Here is a 15,591-nt window from a genome sequence, read left to right as displayed (position 1 = left end):
AGCTTCTAGCCCTGACACCTCTGGGCTTGCTGCATCAGTTATGAATGTAAAAAAATGGCTTAAGCCCTGGCACCTCTTTCATTACAAATTAAGCACTGCCTACAACTGTGTTTTGCGTGTGTCTTGCAGTACGTTGGTGGCTGCCATCCAATCAGCAGGTCTAATGGAGACATTAAATAGGCCAGGTACCTTCACGGTGTTTGCTCCAACAAACGAAGCTTTCCGAGCTATGCCACAAGGGGAACTGAACAAACTTATGGGTAAATATCCATAGATATGATTTTTAATGTTGCATAATGTTGAAGGACTGACCAAGATAAATATGCCTTCAATATCGCATTCTTTGATCTTTAAAATTTGTGTCTCCCTATCCATTGAAAGCTCTCCTCCTACATAACCAACTCGTATGTCATGCACTAACAGAAAGCTTGTGATCTGTACAGAAGGCATCAAAAAGTGGCCTTAAATTTTCTAGTGAGGCAGATACAAGACCTCTGGGAACGTTTGGGATACAATGGCATCCGTTATGATTGTTCAGAGCATGCAGGGAACACTCCCCTGCCTGGGCTTAGCTCTCCTGGCCAGTGTAGACTGGTTGGGACCATGGAATCACAATTGCTTCACCTGTCCATGGTATTTCTAGCAATGCTGTTGGCACTTGAGGTCTCTGGTCCTCACATGCCAGCTGGGTGAGATCTATGAACCTGCCTGTAGTCTGCATGCCTGTCTGCTGCACAGTAAATGTATATGGCGGAAGGATCATTGCGCCCTGTTCTCATGATACTTTAACAACCAGGTTTTGCATGGATGTGGAAAAGTGTTTAATATTGTAGATGGAAAATGATTCCTATCCAAGCATTTATCAGGCAGAGTCCTACCCCAAACTGAATGTTTTTTTTTTAAATATATTTATATATATAAAATAGCAGGGAAAGAAGAAAACAAATCTTGCTATAAGAGACAGATATTTTGGATTAGGAAAAGATAAAGACCAGGAGGAGACCAATGTCCTGTAAAGTAGGGGTTCTCAACCTTTTTTCTTTCTGAAGCCTCCCTCAACATATAATAAAAACTCCATGGCCCACGTGTGCCACAACTGGTGGTTTCTGCATGTAAAAGCAGGGATGGCATTAGGGGGTAGCAAACAGGGCAGTTGCCTGGGGCCCCATGCAACCGGGTACCCCCATGAAGCTACATTGCTCAGGCTTCGACTTCAAGCCCGGGTGACGGGGGCTTAAGACCTCAGGCTTCAGACCCTTGCGGTGGGGCTTCGGCTTTCTACTCCGGGCCCCAGCAAGTCTAACACTGGCCCTGCTTGGTGGGCTCACTGAAGCCTGCTTGTGCCCCCTCCCCACCCCCAGAGGGCCCGAACCCCTAGTTGAGAACTACAGCTGTAAAGCACAGGCTTGCAGACATGACATGGAAAAAATATGGGAACTTTTACAGCCATCTTCTGTGTAAGCAACAGAATGTTGTCCCTTTTTGAGTTTAAAAAATGGATGTGGTTTGGAAAGAATGCTGGCTATTCATTTAAAACCCAAGCAAACACTGACGACATAATCTGTAAAGCATCTGTGTATGGTAGCTGGCTATCCTTTTAAGTGCATGGAGCAGTAATCTATTACATCAGCCTATGCAGTCATTCTAGTGTTTATGTATAAATATTTCACATCTGTTTTTGCAACTACTGTAACCAGCTCTACGGGTGAAATATCCCAGACGTGAGTGCTTGAAATGTTCTTGGTTTTTCAAAGCAAATATTTAGCTTATGGTTCTGAAGGTGAAGTGAATCATGCTGGTGAGGATATGCAGTGTGAACTGCCTCACATGGACCATAGAGGAAAAGATTTGGTGCTTATTGAGATGAAGCTGCTGAAATAAAATGTACATCTTGTTAAATGGGCTGCTTTCATTTTGGACCAAGGCCCAGATTTTTAAATGGATTTAGGTGCCTACCTCTCATTAAAATCAGTGGAAGTTAGGTGCCTGAATACCTTTACAAATCTGGCCCTTAGCATCACATGTTCTGTCTGACCTAGAGTTTAGTTGTTGGCACTGCATCTCTAAGGAGAAAATGAGAGAGATTGATGTACACTATTGCTCCACCCTCTGGCTAACCAGGAAACAGACTGCGAGGAATACACCAACTTAGTTCTTCCAGGATCTGATCCAAAGCCTAGTGAATTCAATAGAGAGACTCCTGTTTGATGTCAGTGGGGTTTGGATCAGACTCTGATACCAATGTCTGTAAACTCTGTTGGTTCCGTGAAAATAGTGACTCTCCAGTGCCACAATTTAGCTCATTATGAGCAAGTTTTGTATCTATTTTAAAGTAATATTAGTATTGGTAACTCCATTGATATGTGAACTAGCAGACAAGATTCTGAGTTCCTCCCTTTTTTTTTTTTTGTTTAAACCCAATCAATACCAGGAAATAAAGTAAATAATATAAAGAAACACTTTAATTTTGGAGAGTTTTTCATATGCCCCTCTTCTTCTAAGTGACTAGGAGTGGCTCCGGGTTGTCATCGTGTTACATTTCATAAATTAAGCACGGTCAGGACTAATCTGTACTGGAAGCAGTAAGAAATATCTATTTCTTAATAGATCTCAATTAATAGATCTCATCTCAATATCAATATTGAGTGAATATTGACCCAATACCTCTGCATGGGGTTTGAGGGCACTGTACTACTGACATATCTTTTGGACCATAAACTGGTCTTGACTAAAGTTGGGTGATGTTTTCCAGCTAAAACTTTTTTTTTAACCCTTTCCCAAAAGTTGCAGTTTTGGGTCGACTGAAACGTTTTGTGAATTTGTGTCGATTCACCAAATTGTTTAGGTTGAAATGTTTTTTTCACCTTTTAAAAAATAAAACATCTCAATTTTTCAACTGAAAACAGTTTTTTGCTTAGAATTTTGCTTCAATTTTATTTTAGTTTTTTTTCTAAAAAAAAAAAAAACTCAATTACAGTCTCTAAGGGGCCACAAGTACTCCTTTTCTTTTTGCGAATACAGACTAACATGGCTGCTACTCTGACACTTGGTTTTGGATCAAGTAAAATGTTTTGATCTGGAATTAATCTTTTTTTTTTTAATTAAATTTGTTTAAATTGCTTTGAATTTTTTTGTATTGGCTCAATCTGAAACAAACTTTTTTTATTTTTATTTTTTTCTCCCTGCTCCACTTCCAACTTTGGTCAGCAGACAGGAAAAAAATCAGTTGTTTGCACAGCTCTAGGCCTGCTTGTGGTTAAAGATCCAGGGGACTTTCTATACAGATGAGTGTTAACCCTGATGTTCCAGCTAGGATATTTACATTTTACCTCCTCAAATTATCTCTGTACTTTGAACTATCAATGATATTTTTCCATTTGATGTCAGAGGTGATTGGATTTCAGTAGAGGGTGAAGTGACTTTATATGCATATGCAGTGGTGGTGTAGCCATGCTGGCCCTGGGTTATTAGCAAGACCAGGTGGTAAGATAATGTCTTTTAATAAAAGATGAAGAAATATTACCTCACCCACCTGTATATGCATATGGCATTTATCTCTCAAAACTGACAGTGTACAGGGAATAAGCTGTAACATTGTTCTGTAAATGTTTCTTATGCCAGGTAATGCTAAAGAACTTGCTACTATTCTGAAGTACCATATTGGGGATGAAATCTTGGTCAGTGGAGCAGTTGGAGCTCTTGTGAGATTGAAGTCTCTGCAGGGTGATAAAATTGAAGTTAGCACTGTAAGTTTTTGTGTGTGGTTTTTTTTGGGATTTCCTTGTGGTTTTGTTTTCTGGTTTGTTTTTCAACAGTATGGTTATGCTCACTTGCACAATGTCAAAACAGCTTCCAAATGGACACATGCTCTTACTAAATGGCATCACTGGTTCCTAGCAGAGAGATGTGTAACCTCAGGAAGCCGACAGTCTTGAAATAATAACTCCTGTTTTGAGATCTCAGGAAAAGCCTTCTAGGGAGAAAACAGGCTAACTTTATTGTAGAGGTTTGGGGGGTTTTGTCCCATCCACTAAATGGTGGTTTCTCTCTTTCCCCCATTCAGAAAAACAATGTAGTAAATGTCAACAAGGAACCTGTTGCCGAAACTGATATCATGGCCACTAATGGTGTGATTCATGCTGTGAATGCTGTCTTACAACCTCCAGGTAGGTCAACGTTTCTAAATATATAAAGCTGCTGGCTAGGAATTTCACTGATGTTTTGCACAGTTTATAAAAGGAAATACATTTTCTGTGCGGGTTTATTAGGAAGCAAAATTTGCTATAGCAAATATACTAGTTCTTTAAGTTCTGCTAGCAGAATAGGTACAATTTTTGATATTTTGTGAGCAGCTGTGCAATATACCATCAGTCATATAGTCTGTTCATTTTACACAATGCAGTTACACTATAAAATATCAGTATTCAGTGGTTTTTTAATGTATTTTAACCACGTATGGTGACACAGTTGAAACCTGTTCATCTGGGTTCTATTAAGTTGGGTCCCAGTTCAGAAAGCTACATAAGCATGTGCCTAGTTTAAACATGTAAGCAGTCCTGTTGAAGTCAGTGGAACTTAAGCATATGCTTCTCTTTAGCATCTCAAGAGCGGTCCTGACCAGGGATGAATCAGGGCCTTCATATATTGTGCTCCTGCTCTGAAGGAGCTAATGGTAGTGTAGTGACTGTACAGCTATCGGCTACAGTGAACAATTTGTAAAGTGGGACTATCTGGCTATTGTTATGTACGCATCAGTTAAAGTACAGTAGAGAATGGGCTGTCACAGGAATAGTTCAAATAAACAACAAGCTGCAGGACCATTGCTCGCTTGGCTATCTGAAGAAGGGGGATGACCTAGTAAGTATTATAATTCAGTGGGTGCTGTTGTATTGATGTGTGATTTCATGCCTAGCTACAGAACACTAAAAAAAATATTTCCTGCTTCCTTCTTCTAAAGTCTATATTAATGATTTAATTACACCCTCAGCTTTTAGGCCTCAAGAAAGAGGAGATGAGCCTGCAGATCCTGCACTAGAAATCTTCAAACAGGCATCTGCATTATCCAAGGTAAACAAAATTTAGCCCACATATTGGGACACTACTGAAATTAGATCTATTAACAATTTTTAAGGATCATTATATTTATTCAGTTTTTGATTTAAGAAAATACTAATCACGTAACACTTTGAACCCTGAGCAGTCTTCTCTTTCTTGCTTACAATTTAAAAAAAAAAATTATAACATACAGCACCAGGATTTTATCTGCAGTAAGACAGACGTGTGCCAAACCTCAACAGCATATGTTGTATTCAAATGTAATTATTACATCACTTTCCCTGCTCCTTTGTTCAGATCCAGTAAGTTCTCTACTGCAGGGAACTTCCCTTCTGCATTTGTTTTTAATGTGCCAGGCACTCCTAGACAATGGTAGCTGTAGAAGTAATAACCAGAAAGAAACATGTTTAACTTGTTGACCAATGGGAGATTCTTATCCAACATTAAACTATGTATCATACTCCGTAATTACCTCAGACCTCCGCTCAGGAAAATGCCTTGGAGAGGAGATGGACCTGACACTGATCCTTGCCACTTACAGATCGAGGGGTCTTTTAGCACACTGGGGCAAGGAGTTTCATAATTGTGGGACCTTCTGCTGAGAATGCCTTTCCACCAGCCACTTGATGGCACACTCTCTAAAAATCTCTAACTCCCAGCTGATCTCTATGTCCCTGGTGGTAGACAGTGGGAGAGGTCTCTCAGATAACCAGGACCCAAATCATGTAGGACTTCAGAGCTTGAGCCTATAAAGGCAGGTGCTTAACGTTTGTGAACAATCATCCATTGAAGTCTCAGTGTATAAAGTTTAAGTACATGCAGAAGCCTGTTCAGGATTGCTACCTTAGTCATCATAATCAATACCTTCACTTGTACCCAAACAAAGCTAGGAAGTCAGCATTTGTCTTTGAAGAGCTAGTGTAACATGCTTCCTGCAGCTCGCATCACTGAACGCAGGATGCAGTTGTATTCTGCTCAAGCTATTGCTGCTGAGGCTTCAATATTAATGCCGGTTTAAAAAATGGCTTTTATTTTTCAACAAATCCTTTTTTGCTGATAGTTTCAAACATTTTGACCAGCTCTGTTCAGTATACTTGGAAAATATTGATTAGTTGCTATCCAATATAGATAAGAGTCAGAATTTATTCTTTAAATATTCTTTTCTTACAGGTTTCCCTGAGGAGTGCTCGGCTAGGTAAATAACACAACTTGCTTTCTCTCGTATTCTCTGGGATATTTCCAATATTACTAGCCCTTTTGTCACCTCTGTTTTTTAAACCAATGGAATAACTTTCCCTTCTAGGAGTCAAATTCAAATAGGTCTCAGTTTGCTACTGTGCTCATGGAACTCTACGTGTCACCAACTTCCACTTATCACTTTAAATCAATCCCTCCCCCAATAAACATGCACTTTTAGGCTGCCTTTGACCTATTTCATAAGTGCTGAAAAAAACATCCATGTGGAACCTGCAGGAAGAGTTTCACTATCATCCTCTAAAGCAGGTATCGGCAACCTTTGGCATGCGGCCTGTCAGGGAAAGCCACTGGTGTGCCGGGACTGTTTGTTTACCTGCAGCGTCCATAGGTTCAGCTGATCGCAGCTCCCACTGGCTGCAGTTCGCCACTCCAGGCCAATGGGAGCTGCAGGAAGTGGCATGGGCCAGGCCACCTCTTCCCACAACCCCCATTGGCCTGGAACAGCAAACCACAGCTAGTGGGAGCTGCGATTGGCCAAACCTGCAGACGCGGCAGGTAAACAAACCGACCTGGCCTGCCAGAGGCTTTCCCTGATGGGCCATGTGCCAAAGGTTGCTGATCCTTGCTCTAAAGGGATCCTTAATATTTTCCTACCCACCCTGATGCTGGTGTGTAGTCACATACTGTAGGTGTTACAAGGCCAGACCATCTGCTATCGTAAGTTTTATTTCATAGAATTTAAGGTCAGATGGAACCACTAGATCATCTCATCTGACTTCTGTATATCACAGGCCATTTAAATTTCACCCAGTTGCCATTATATTGAGCCTTGGGTTAGACTAAAGCATTCTAGGCCTCTGGAAACCAAACTATTTGTGTGCCACAGGAAAGACCAAGGTGCCACTGTACAATTACAAGCTTAGTATTAATGATTTCCAATAAATGGGAAATGCAGATCAGAAATAGCGCTGTTACCTCCTTTTATTGGACTTAAAGGACTAGATCCTTGAGAGGCTTTGAACACCTGCAACTCCCTGTGCAATCAGTGGAAGTTGTAAGTGCTCACTGCCTCTTGGGAACAAGCCCAAAACATGCACTATGAGCATAACCAAGAGCCCATTAAAATCAGTGGGAATCTTTCTACTGACTTTAGTAAGACTTGACTAGAACCATATGAGTGCAGAGCAAAAGCAATAGCAAATGTATATTACTGGCTACTGATTTCTGTCCAAGTGAGATGTATTATATTGTTTGAATCCAGGGGAAGATGGAATTAAATGTTTCTGTGCATTGTATTTTTCATGTCTGTCTTCTTCCTTTCCCTTTTCAGCACCTGTATATTCCAGGTTATTAGCAAGGATGAAACAATAAAGTGAAGAACATTCAGCAGAACAATCAGCTTTTGCTGTCATTTTAAGGAAAGGACAGAATTGTTTTTAAAAACCAAATATCACACTTAAGTTTATTTTGTTTCCACTCAAATGGATAGGAGAAAAAAGCCATATTTTTAAACCATTTTTGCTTTTTTGACCTTTAGGGGCTGTACATTAAGGCGAATGCTTTTCAGAAGTAATCCCTGATTCTGGATGCTTCAAGTTTAGGTACTTGCTCTTGCACTTTTGAAAAGTAAGGCCCACAACTGCCACAGATCAAGTGCTGATTACAGTTTTGGTTGAGGAAAGAACTTAAGCAAGTACTTGGGTCCGTCCCTGTTCAGGACAGCACTAGTTAAGGGCTATCCTGAACAGGGACACTTTCCTGAATCAAGACTGATCTTCAGCTCTGACTTCAACTGCATTTGTGGATTCTAAGCACCTCTGAAAAATCAAGATCTAAAGTGTATGGTCTCAATTTGTGCAAAAAATAAAAAGCATCCAAGTGTCACCTTTTCAAAAACATTCACCTAATGACTGGGCCATAATTGTACGTGATCACCTTTCAAGTAAATGATCACATAGGTGCCAACCTTACAGTTGGTTACACAGGGATTATTTTAAAGATCATCCTTTTATTGAACTCACTAAATGTTTTCCAAGCAATACTGTGTTTTAAACCAAAGAATACATCTTTTCTTTCTCTTCACCCCTCCCTCCCTAGTCTGTGTTTTGAAAGTCTTCCATGGAAGTCTGAGTTTGAGGTTTTGTTTGTTTTTGTTTTCTTTTAAAAACCTTCTGTTAGGGAATTTGCATGATATAAACTGCAGTGTGAACTGTTCTAGTTTTGTTTGGTTTTGTTTATGCATATGGATTTGACTTTGCTGTCTCGGTTCACAAGAAGACTGAAAATACATCATATCTGTAATGAGACTTCTCCTTCTCAGAAACCTTCAAATGATTCATTTGTAATAACTGTTGGTTTTAAAAAAAAAACAATAAAATCAAAAATGTATAATGACAGCAGCATGATTTTTATTGCTCAAGGGTACAGTTTGACTTCGGACTTGCTGGGGATCTAGGTTATATTTGGCCTGGTAAATACTGTGGGCCAAATCATGGCTGCATTAGAGTGGGGAGAGAGAACAAGAGACCTTCCTCTTTTTTTTGTTTTGTCACTGCAGTTCTCTCCCCAAATCGTGAGCAGCCATAATTGTGCTGGTTACACTGCAGAATGGACTGGAAGATGGGAGTAGTCCTGGCTGCTTGTAGCAGTAATGGTCCCTCTGAATGAGGCTGGAGGGTTGATTTCCCCCTGACCATCAACTGGCAGGGCAGTATTATTCAGCTCTGAATGTAAAAAGAAAGGAGAAAAAACAATGTTTGGAAACTCCCACTTGTTTCTATTTTGCAATCTTGTTCCTCTTTACAAGTGACTTGTTGAAAGGGATCATCTCTAACCTTGCACTTGTGCTTCTCTTGAAGAGATCATCTTGCAGGATTCTCACTCCAGGGTTTCAAGCCTCCACTGTGCAACTGGCTCCATTTCCCAAAGTGACAGGATTTTGAAGGGCTGCAGTGCCACGGACAGAAGGTGGGACATGCAGCCCCTGCAGTCTGAGTAGTACAGCCCACCTCCACACCTGAGATTTTGTAGCTGTTTATGCACTGAGGCTGGCCTTACATGGGACTAGGACAGCTGGCTTGAGACACTGTGAGTGGCTTCAGGGCTAGTATAACCCACACACTTCCTGGGTGGGGGTGTTCTGTCCCATCTAGTGGCATCGAGACCACTTAATGCAGAATCATTAATCTCTCTCTACAGCCTTAGCTAAGGGCCATATGGCTTTTAGCTCATGCACTAAGTTCCAGAGGCCCCAGGTTCAATCTCGCCTGCTGGGTCTGTTGGTCTTCTACAGTGCCACCAGGTGTCCAGTGCTGAGGGTTGTACTCAATCTCTCCACAAGCCTCAGAGGATTGTGAGACCCCTACAAGCTCTGACAGGGACACACCAGTGGCCATCACCTTGCATTGAGGTTAGTCTCTGGAGTCGGCTCAACAGGTTTGGTGGGTGGGGGCTTAAATCACTAATTCCTGCTGCCAAGTGCTGAAGCCTGTCCAAAGGCCATCTAAAAGGCAAAACTCTCTGGCATCTCTGTACACCAGCCAGAAAACAGCCCCTGGATTTCTCTACTGATTTGTGGTAGCCACAGTCTCTTCACATGTCAACCAATAGCCTATCAGAAGAAATATGAAAAACAAGTATAATTAGCATTAACTTTAACGCCTCAAGGCTTTAATGAGCATCAAATCAATCTCCTTATACTCTGAAGACTTGGAAAGCGGACATAAGGCTGCCTTCCCTCCTGGAATTCTGCTGCATTTTCTAAACATCTGGAGTTAAGCTTTCTGAAATCGGAATGCCAGGAAGGTTTCTTCGCTGAGTTATAGCCTTTATATTCACTGTTGGGCCCATCTGTTAGCCTGTATAAAATGAATAAGCCAAATGTAAACATCTCACTTCAGAAATATTAAATCTAGACTTCTTGTTTTCCAAGCTGAGAAAAATGCCAATTTATTTTTCTTCCATTAAATGCAAAACAAGTTTCCACAAGCTGTATCTGAACCATGTGTATAATAGGAAGCTGAAAAACAGCCTCTTCTTTTTGTCTGAGTTCTCGCACGTCTTACTTTTCTGCACGATGAACTTGATTTTGGGATCTGAGTCTTCGGAAAATGGAGTGGCGACATGGAGCTTTTCAACCCTATAGCCACAGGGGCCTAAGACAAAGGCACATGTGGGGGGGGGGCCCTGAGCCTGCCACGTTCTGTGCACCACATGCAGTTTTACCTTAATGAGACTGGAGGGATCACAGGAGCAGGCCCAGATTTTACTGGGGGTGGGGGTGGCATTTTTAAATCCAATTTTGTTGCAGGAAGAAGGCTTGAAAATCAGCCAGTGATAGGCAAGGATAGTGGAGGCTCCTGACCTCTCTAAAGTGGGTAGGCCAGCCTGGCCCACAGCTTGAGACTGAGGTCTTTAATTCTCGGGAGGCCAAGGGAAATGCTGCTCAGCATAAAACGGGGCCATGGTGGCTCATTTTAACTATTGTTTTAATCTACACACAGCTCGACCATGGTAATACCAGCATTCTATTAGAAATACTCACATTTTATTATTTATATCGCAGTGGTGCCTAGATCAGATTCACATTTGTGGTCCTGGTCCCACAGTATACCACATCCTGTACAAACACTGAACAAAAATGATCCACGCTCCAAAGAGAGGTCAGCCTAAGATAAGAGGTAGTGACAGATACAGATGTGGGCACACAAGGAAATGGTGGGACAATACTGGGTAGCAGGAGAGGGAGTGATCTCAGCACACAGGGGGTCTAGCCATTGAGTGAGTGTTTGGTAGGCATTGTGGCAAAGGAGAAATCTAAGGGGCTGATTTGAAGGACAACAGTGAGGTGCTTTTGTGGACGTTTATGCTTGCTTCTATTTTGCTTCATGTGCCTGGGAGAAGTGCCTCAAAGGGACTTGTTTTGAAAATGTAACAAGTGGGCAATGAAGGCCAGCAATATTGGCTGATTGGAGGTGGGCGTTAGCAGCTTGATAGTGCACAGGAAATGATCGGTAGAGTGGGGACAGGCTGTGAAGGATGTTGAAAGTGAAGATGCGTCATTTGTGTTTGATGTGCTGGAGAAGGGGAGCCAGCAGAATGATGCAGATATGGGTATGATGAGATCAAAGCAACAAGCCCCTTTTCTACGTAATCAAAAATATTAAAAGTTAATTTTCAGTCTTTCCATTTTAGATCTTGCCTTTCCCATCACTGACCTGTCCTGCTTTTGTGATTGCTTTATAACAGAGGGCATCTTTGAAAACTCCTATGCTCCTAAATGACCTATATTCCATTCAAAATCAAGGGTACGTGTGCTTCTAGGTTTATGGAGGCCCTTTGGGAAGTCCCACCTAATCATCCTTTATTTGTTCACTTTGGTTTTCTTGTCCCTTAACCATGGATGCCTCCTCCTTTTCCACACTTCCTTTTGGTCATCTTTCTCTTCTTTCTCCCTCCCTCCTGCCACTCAATCTTTTATTCTGCTCTCCAACTATTCTTCCTCCTCTCCATCCCTCCTGAGCCTTGTAACCCCATATTTCCATACTCCTGCTATAGGCTCTTTACCCCTTCCAGTACCTAGCTATAACGGACCCCTTGGCCGCACCATTGTGCCCTGTTCTACTAGGGCTGAAGGCGGCCAGTAGAAAATAAAGATACTGCTCCAATCAGCACTGGCATTAGAGAGACAGGCATGCTCCTTCCTTCTTGTTTCTCCTGTAGTCTCAGCTGTGAGCAGGCATATTCTTAGCTGAGAGGCTGCAACTAAGAATGGGAAATATTTTCTCTGGTAACACTTCTGGAAGCACCAAAGTGCTGTTGTGTGCTTGTGTGTCTTTGGAAATTTTAGAGGGGAACTGCTCTCTTGCTTCATTGGCCAATGCTGTCTTGCTTGTTCTCTCTCTGCAGCTGGAGAGAACTTAAACAGGTAGCTCAGGTTAGAGAGAGAGTTAAAGCATTGGCTGATCAAAGTCTTGCCCGTATTCCATTAACCCTATTTCTGATTATTATTTTGTAAATCTGTTACATTTTGCAGGTGTATGAGTGTGTTGCTTAGGTTTTTGACGAGGTTAAGAGGGAGGGAGTGGGAGAGCATAGCAGCTGGAGACGCAGGGGGAGCTGAGATGAAAATGTTGAACTTGCTCTTTGTTTGCTAAAGGGAAATAATTACATAATCTGGCTAAATAAGGAAGGGAAAGGAAGACCCTTAAAAGAAGGAACTGAACTTTGCTGAGAAAGAACATAACTCTTCTAGGGAAGTACAATTTTAAGAGCAGAGGACTCCCACCGAGACAAGGTCAAGTGACTGACACTAATAAGTTACACTGGAAGAACAAATTACCAACTGAGAAATATACTGGAATATAAAAATTAGGCCTGTCCAATGTAAACACTCCATATTGCTATCAGCTAAGCAATAGGAAACCAATTTGGTAGCCTACCTATTAGCTAGAGGGGTTTCCAGATGCTAGCTGTTTTATAGAAGTACATCTAATTTATACTACTACTACTACAGCATAACAAAGTACATTCACTGCAGTACTAGGTGATGGGACAATGAGTCTGAAAAGTTAATCAGACTCTTAGCCAGGTGTTGCCCTAAACACCCTCCTCTCCAGACACCCAAACCTCTCACCTGAGTTTGGTGGTGCTTTCAGCCTAGGCTAGTTCCACCTGGCTGGGGGTGTGAGTTAGAGCCCAGATCCACATTCACTCTGGCTGATAACTCACCCACTTTGCAGTGAGGATGCAGGCTAAATCACTCAAGTGCTGCTAGTCATCCAATGCCTTCCCTCCCGTGTGCCCGGAAGGACAGTTCTCCCACAATTCACTGGGAAAGAATCATAGGGCAGCTCAACTTACTGCAGTACAAGGAGCTATGGGCTGAGCCATCTAAAGGCCTAGCACCACACACAGTTGAGTGCAGCACCAGTGAGGACGTGGTACCTCAAATGTATCTGCAGTGTGGCTGTTGACACCTGGGCTAGATTAACCCAGATGCTGTGACAGAGCCAAATAACAGGATGCGGGGGAAAGGGGAACAGTAAAGAAAGAAGAGTGAGCATCTGGCCCCTGCTATGTCAATGGGACTGGAATTTTGTAATTGATGTCAATGAGATTAGGATGTCACCCCTAGTTTTGAAATATGCATTTTACTTTCATTTGGCTCTAAACTAGTCTCAGCTAAATGAGTCTCAAACAGTGGATTCCTTCAAGTGATGAGGTAGTTTATGCAACTGGATATGGGTTACAAGTCTTTTGTCTTTTAGAATGCTGGCTCAAATCCAGACCAGAGCTGGAGTGAGTAAAAACTATGTGGAATAGAATTATGGTTTCAGTCCAGTTTCCAGAGAAAAGTTCCATTAAAAAAAATCCCTGCTCTAACACCAATATTTGCTCCTGTGATGGGCAGTGTTAGGAGAAAGCCAAAGGGAAATTCACCCAATCCCTTAAATCTAGAGTTGGTCACTCCAGTCAAGGTTAATTGTCTACTGCAGGTTTTTGTGCACTGCCTCTGAAGCAGCTGATGCTGGCCCCTGTTGAAGACAGGACACTGAATTAGGTGCACCATAGGTCTCATGCAGTGTGATATTTCCTAAGGTTGAGACGCATTGGCAGGGCAATGTGGAGAAATTGGTTTGGCTGCTGCGTATGTTCTGCCCATTGTGTGGATAAACGGAAGACACTGCTCTTCAAGCCAACAACAAACTAAGCCAATATGATCTCAAGAGTTATTAGTCACTCTAGCCAAAAGGGTATTTCAGGATAATCGGAAAACAGGCTAAAACTTCAAATTTGAGCCCTGTTGGTTTCAGGATGATACTTTGTAGACCAGGAATCTTTGAATGGCACTTTAATGCATACCCCAGCAGCAATGATTGACATCTACAGAGGCTCCAAGTTTCACCACTGAGAGAAGCTATAAATCCACTTTCACCTTAGTGTATATGGTGAGCTCTCTACCATTATCCCTGTGTCATAGTCCTTGTCTAAATTTCCATTGGCATGAGTGGGAGTTACATACACATCAAGGCTTAACCAACTGGGGAAAAAACGCTATTTGCTCAGACAGTCTCTGCTATTCTCTTCTCCATGAAAGGAGTTCAGCTATTTCACGAGGATCTTTCCGTGCCAAGTTCAGCACTACTCCAGGCTCAATGCCTGTGAAATATTTCTCTCCTGGCACAGTTACCTGTGACTGCTGTCCATCAGAACACTGTGGTGGAATCTGTTTTAATCTCCAGAAAAGCAATTAATTTCCACAGTCACCCTATTGGCCTCAGTTTGGCAATATATTGCATATTGCCTTGCATGAGTTCTTTTAAGATGATTGTTTGGATCTTAACCTTAACATGGTAAGCTTTGGCATGTGAGCTAGATAGCAAATACTCAGCTTAACTCTTTGGGGCTAAATTGGTGAAGCTCTGCATGAGAGGAGGTAGAAGGTAGCATAAGTCAGTGGTGGTAGGCTTGTGATTTGTTACATACTTAAGGTTTATTGATACAGTGCATTGATTTTCAGCAACTGTATTTAGACATCTTTATTATCTCTGATGCAATAATAGTGATTGCACTTGTTTAAAATGTGCTTGGATGATGTTATTTATCAATGATCATGGATGCATCCACAGAGTGAAAATCATCAGCTAGAATTTGCATTCCCCTCCAGAACTTGATACGTTGCACCAATAAACAGTCTGAGGTTTTTCATTTCTCTGGTGTGAAATATTTTTAACAAAATAAAAGATCACTCCAAATTCAAGGTTTCCCTCTCACCAGTTCATTATGTGCTCTAAAATGGGCCAGTTTCAGCTGAAAAAAAGTCAGTTGAAATACCTCAGTGAAGCTAGGCCAACTGATGAGCAAAGATGGGCCTTCTGGGGAGCCCACTTTTTTTATTTTAGGGAAAGTATTTTCACACTGAAAACATGCAAAAATGTGCAGTTTCACTTTACATGTCTTCTCTGTAATAACAGCCTTCCAGTTCAGAAAAGCACCTAGGTGAGGGCATGCGCTTATCTGTATTCAAGAACAGCTCTTTGGCTTAACCCTAAGCATGCTAACTCCCATGAACTGCCATGAGATTTAAGCCTGTGTCTATGTGCTGTCTAGAATAGGGATGATTTCCTGCATCAGGAAAATAAAGGAAAATATGAAAGGCTTGGAAATTTATACAAAACAACAAACATTTTTATGTGAAATGATTCATACGGGGAAGGCAAACAAGGTGCTTTTTTCCCATTTGGATTTTGAAACAATGTCATAAAAATAACTGCTTCAGTGACACTATTTCCCTCTAGAAATTTTTTTCCTTTAAGCCCAGTCTTCTGCAAATATATA

At 41.6% G+C, this 15,591-nt stretch overlaps 1 protein-coding gene and 1 long non-coding RNA gene across 2 annotated transcripts in view; one reads left to right on the top strand and one right to left on the bottom strand.

Moving 5' to 3' along the window:
* Positions 1–8,641, top strand: part of TGFBI (transforming growth factor beta induced) — a 34,603-nt gene extending 25,962 nt beyond the window's left edge. Inside the window, exons 12-17 of the mRNA XM_038413945.2 lie at positions 130–260; positions 3,622–3,746; positions 4,064–4,166; positions 4,988–5,067; positions 6,226–6,250; positions 7,583–8,641. Coding sequence (XP_038269873.1) covers positions 130–260; positions 3,622–3,746; positions 4,064–4,166; positions 4,988–5,067; positions 6,226–6,250; positions 7,583–7,623 — 505 coding nt within the window. The 3' untranslated portion in view covers positions 7,624–8,641. The remainder of the gene's footprint in view (positions 1–129; positions 261–3,621; positions 3,747–4,063; positions 4,167–4,987; positions 5,068–6,225; positions 6,251–7,582) is intronic.
* Positions 8,411–10,922, bottom strand: LOC122461293. The gene is made up of 2 exons (XR_006283189.1): positions 10,796–10,922; positions 8,411–9,862 (listed from the first exon to the last, which is right to left on the bottom strand). It is a non-coding gene; the product is annotated as an uncharacterized LOC122461293 (long non-coding RNA).
* Positions 10,923–15,591: the final 4,669 nt, after the last annotated feature.

Source organism: Dermochelys coriacea, chromosome 8 (assembly GCF_009764565.3).
Source record: "Dermochelys coriacea isolate rDerCor1 chromosome 8, rDerCor1.pri.v4, whole genome shotgun sequence".
In the NCBI taxonomy this organism is placed as follows: Eukaryota; Metazoa; Chordata; order Testudines; family Dermochelyidae; genus Dermochelys; species Dermochelys coriacea.
Note: the sequence above shows the minus strand (reverse complement) of the source record. Positions and strands in the feature narration are given on the sequence as shown.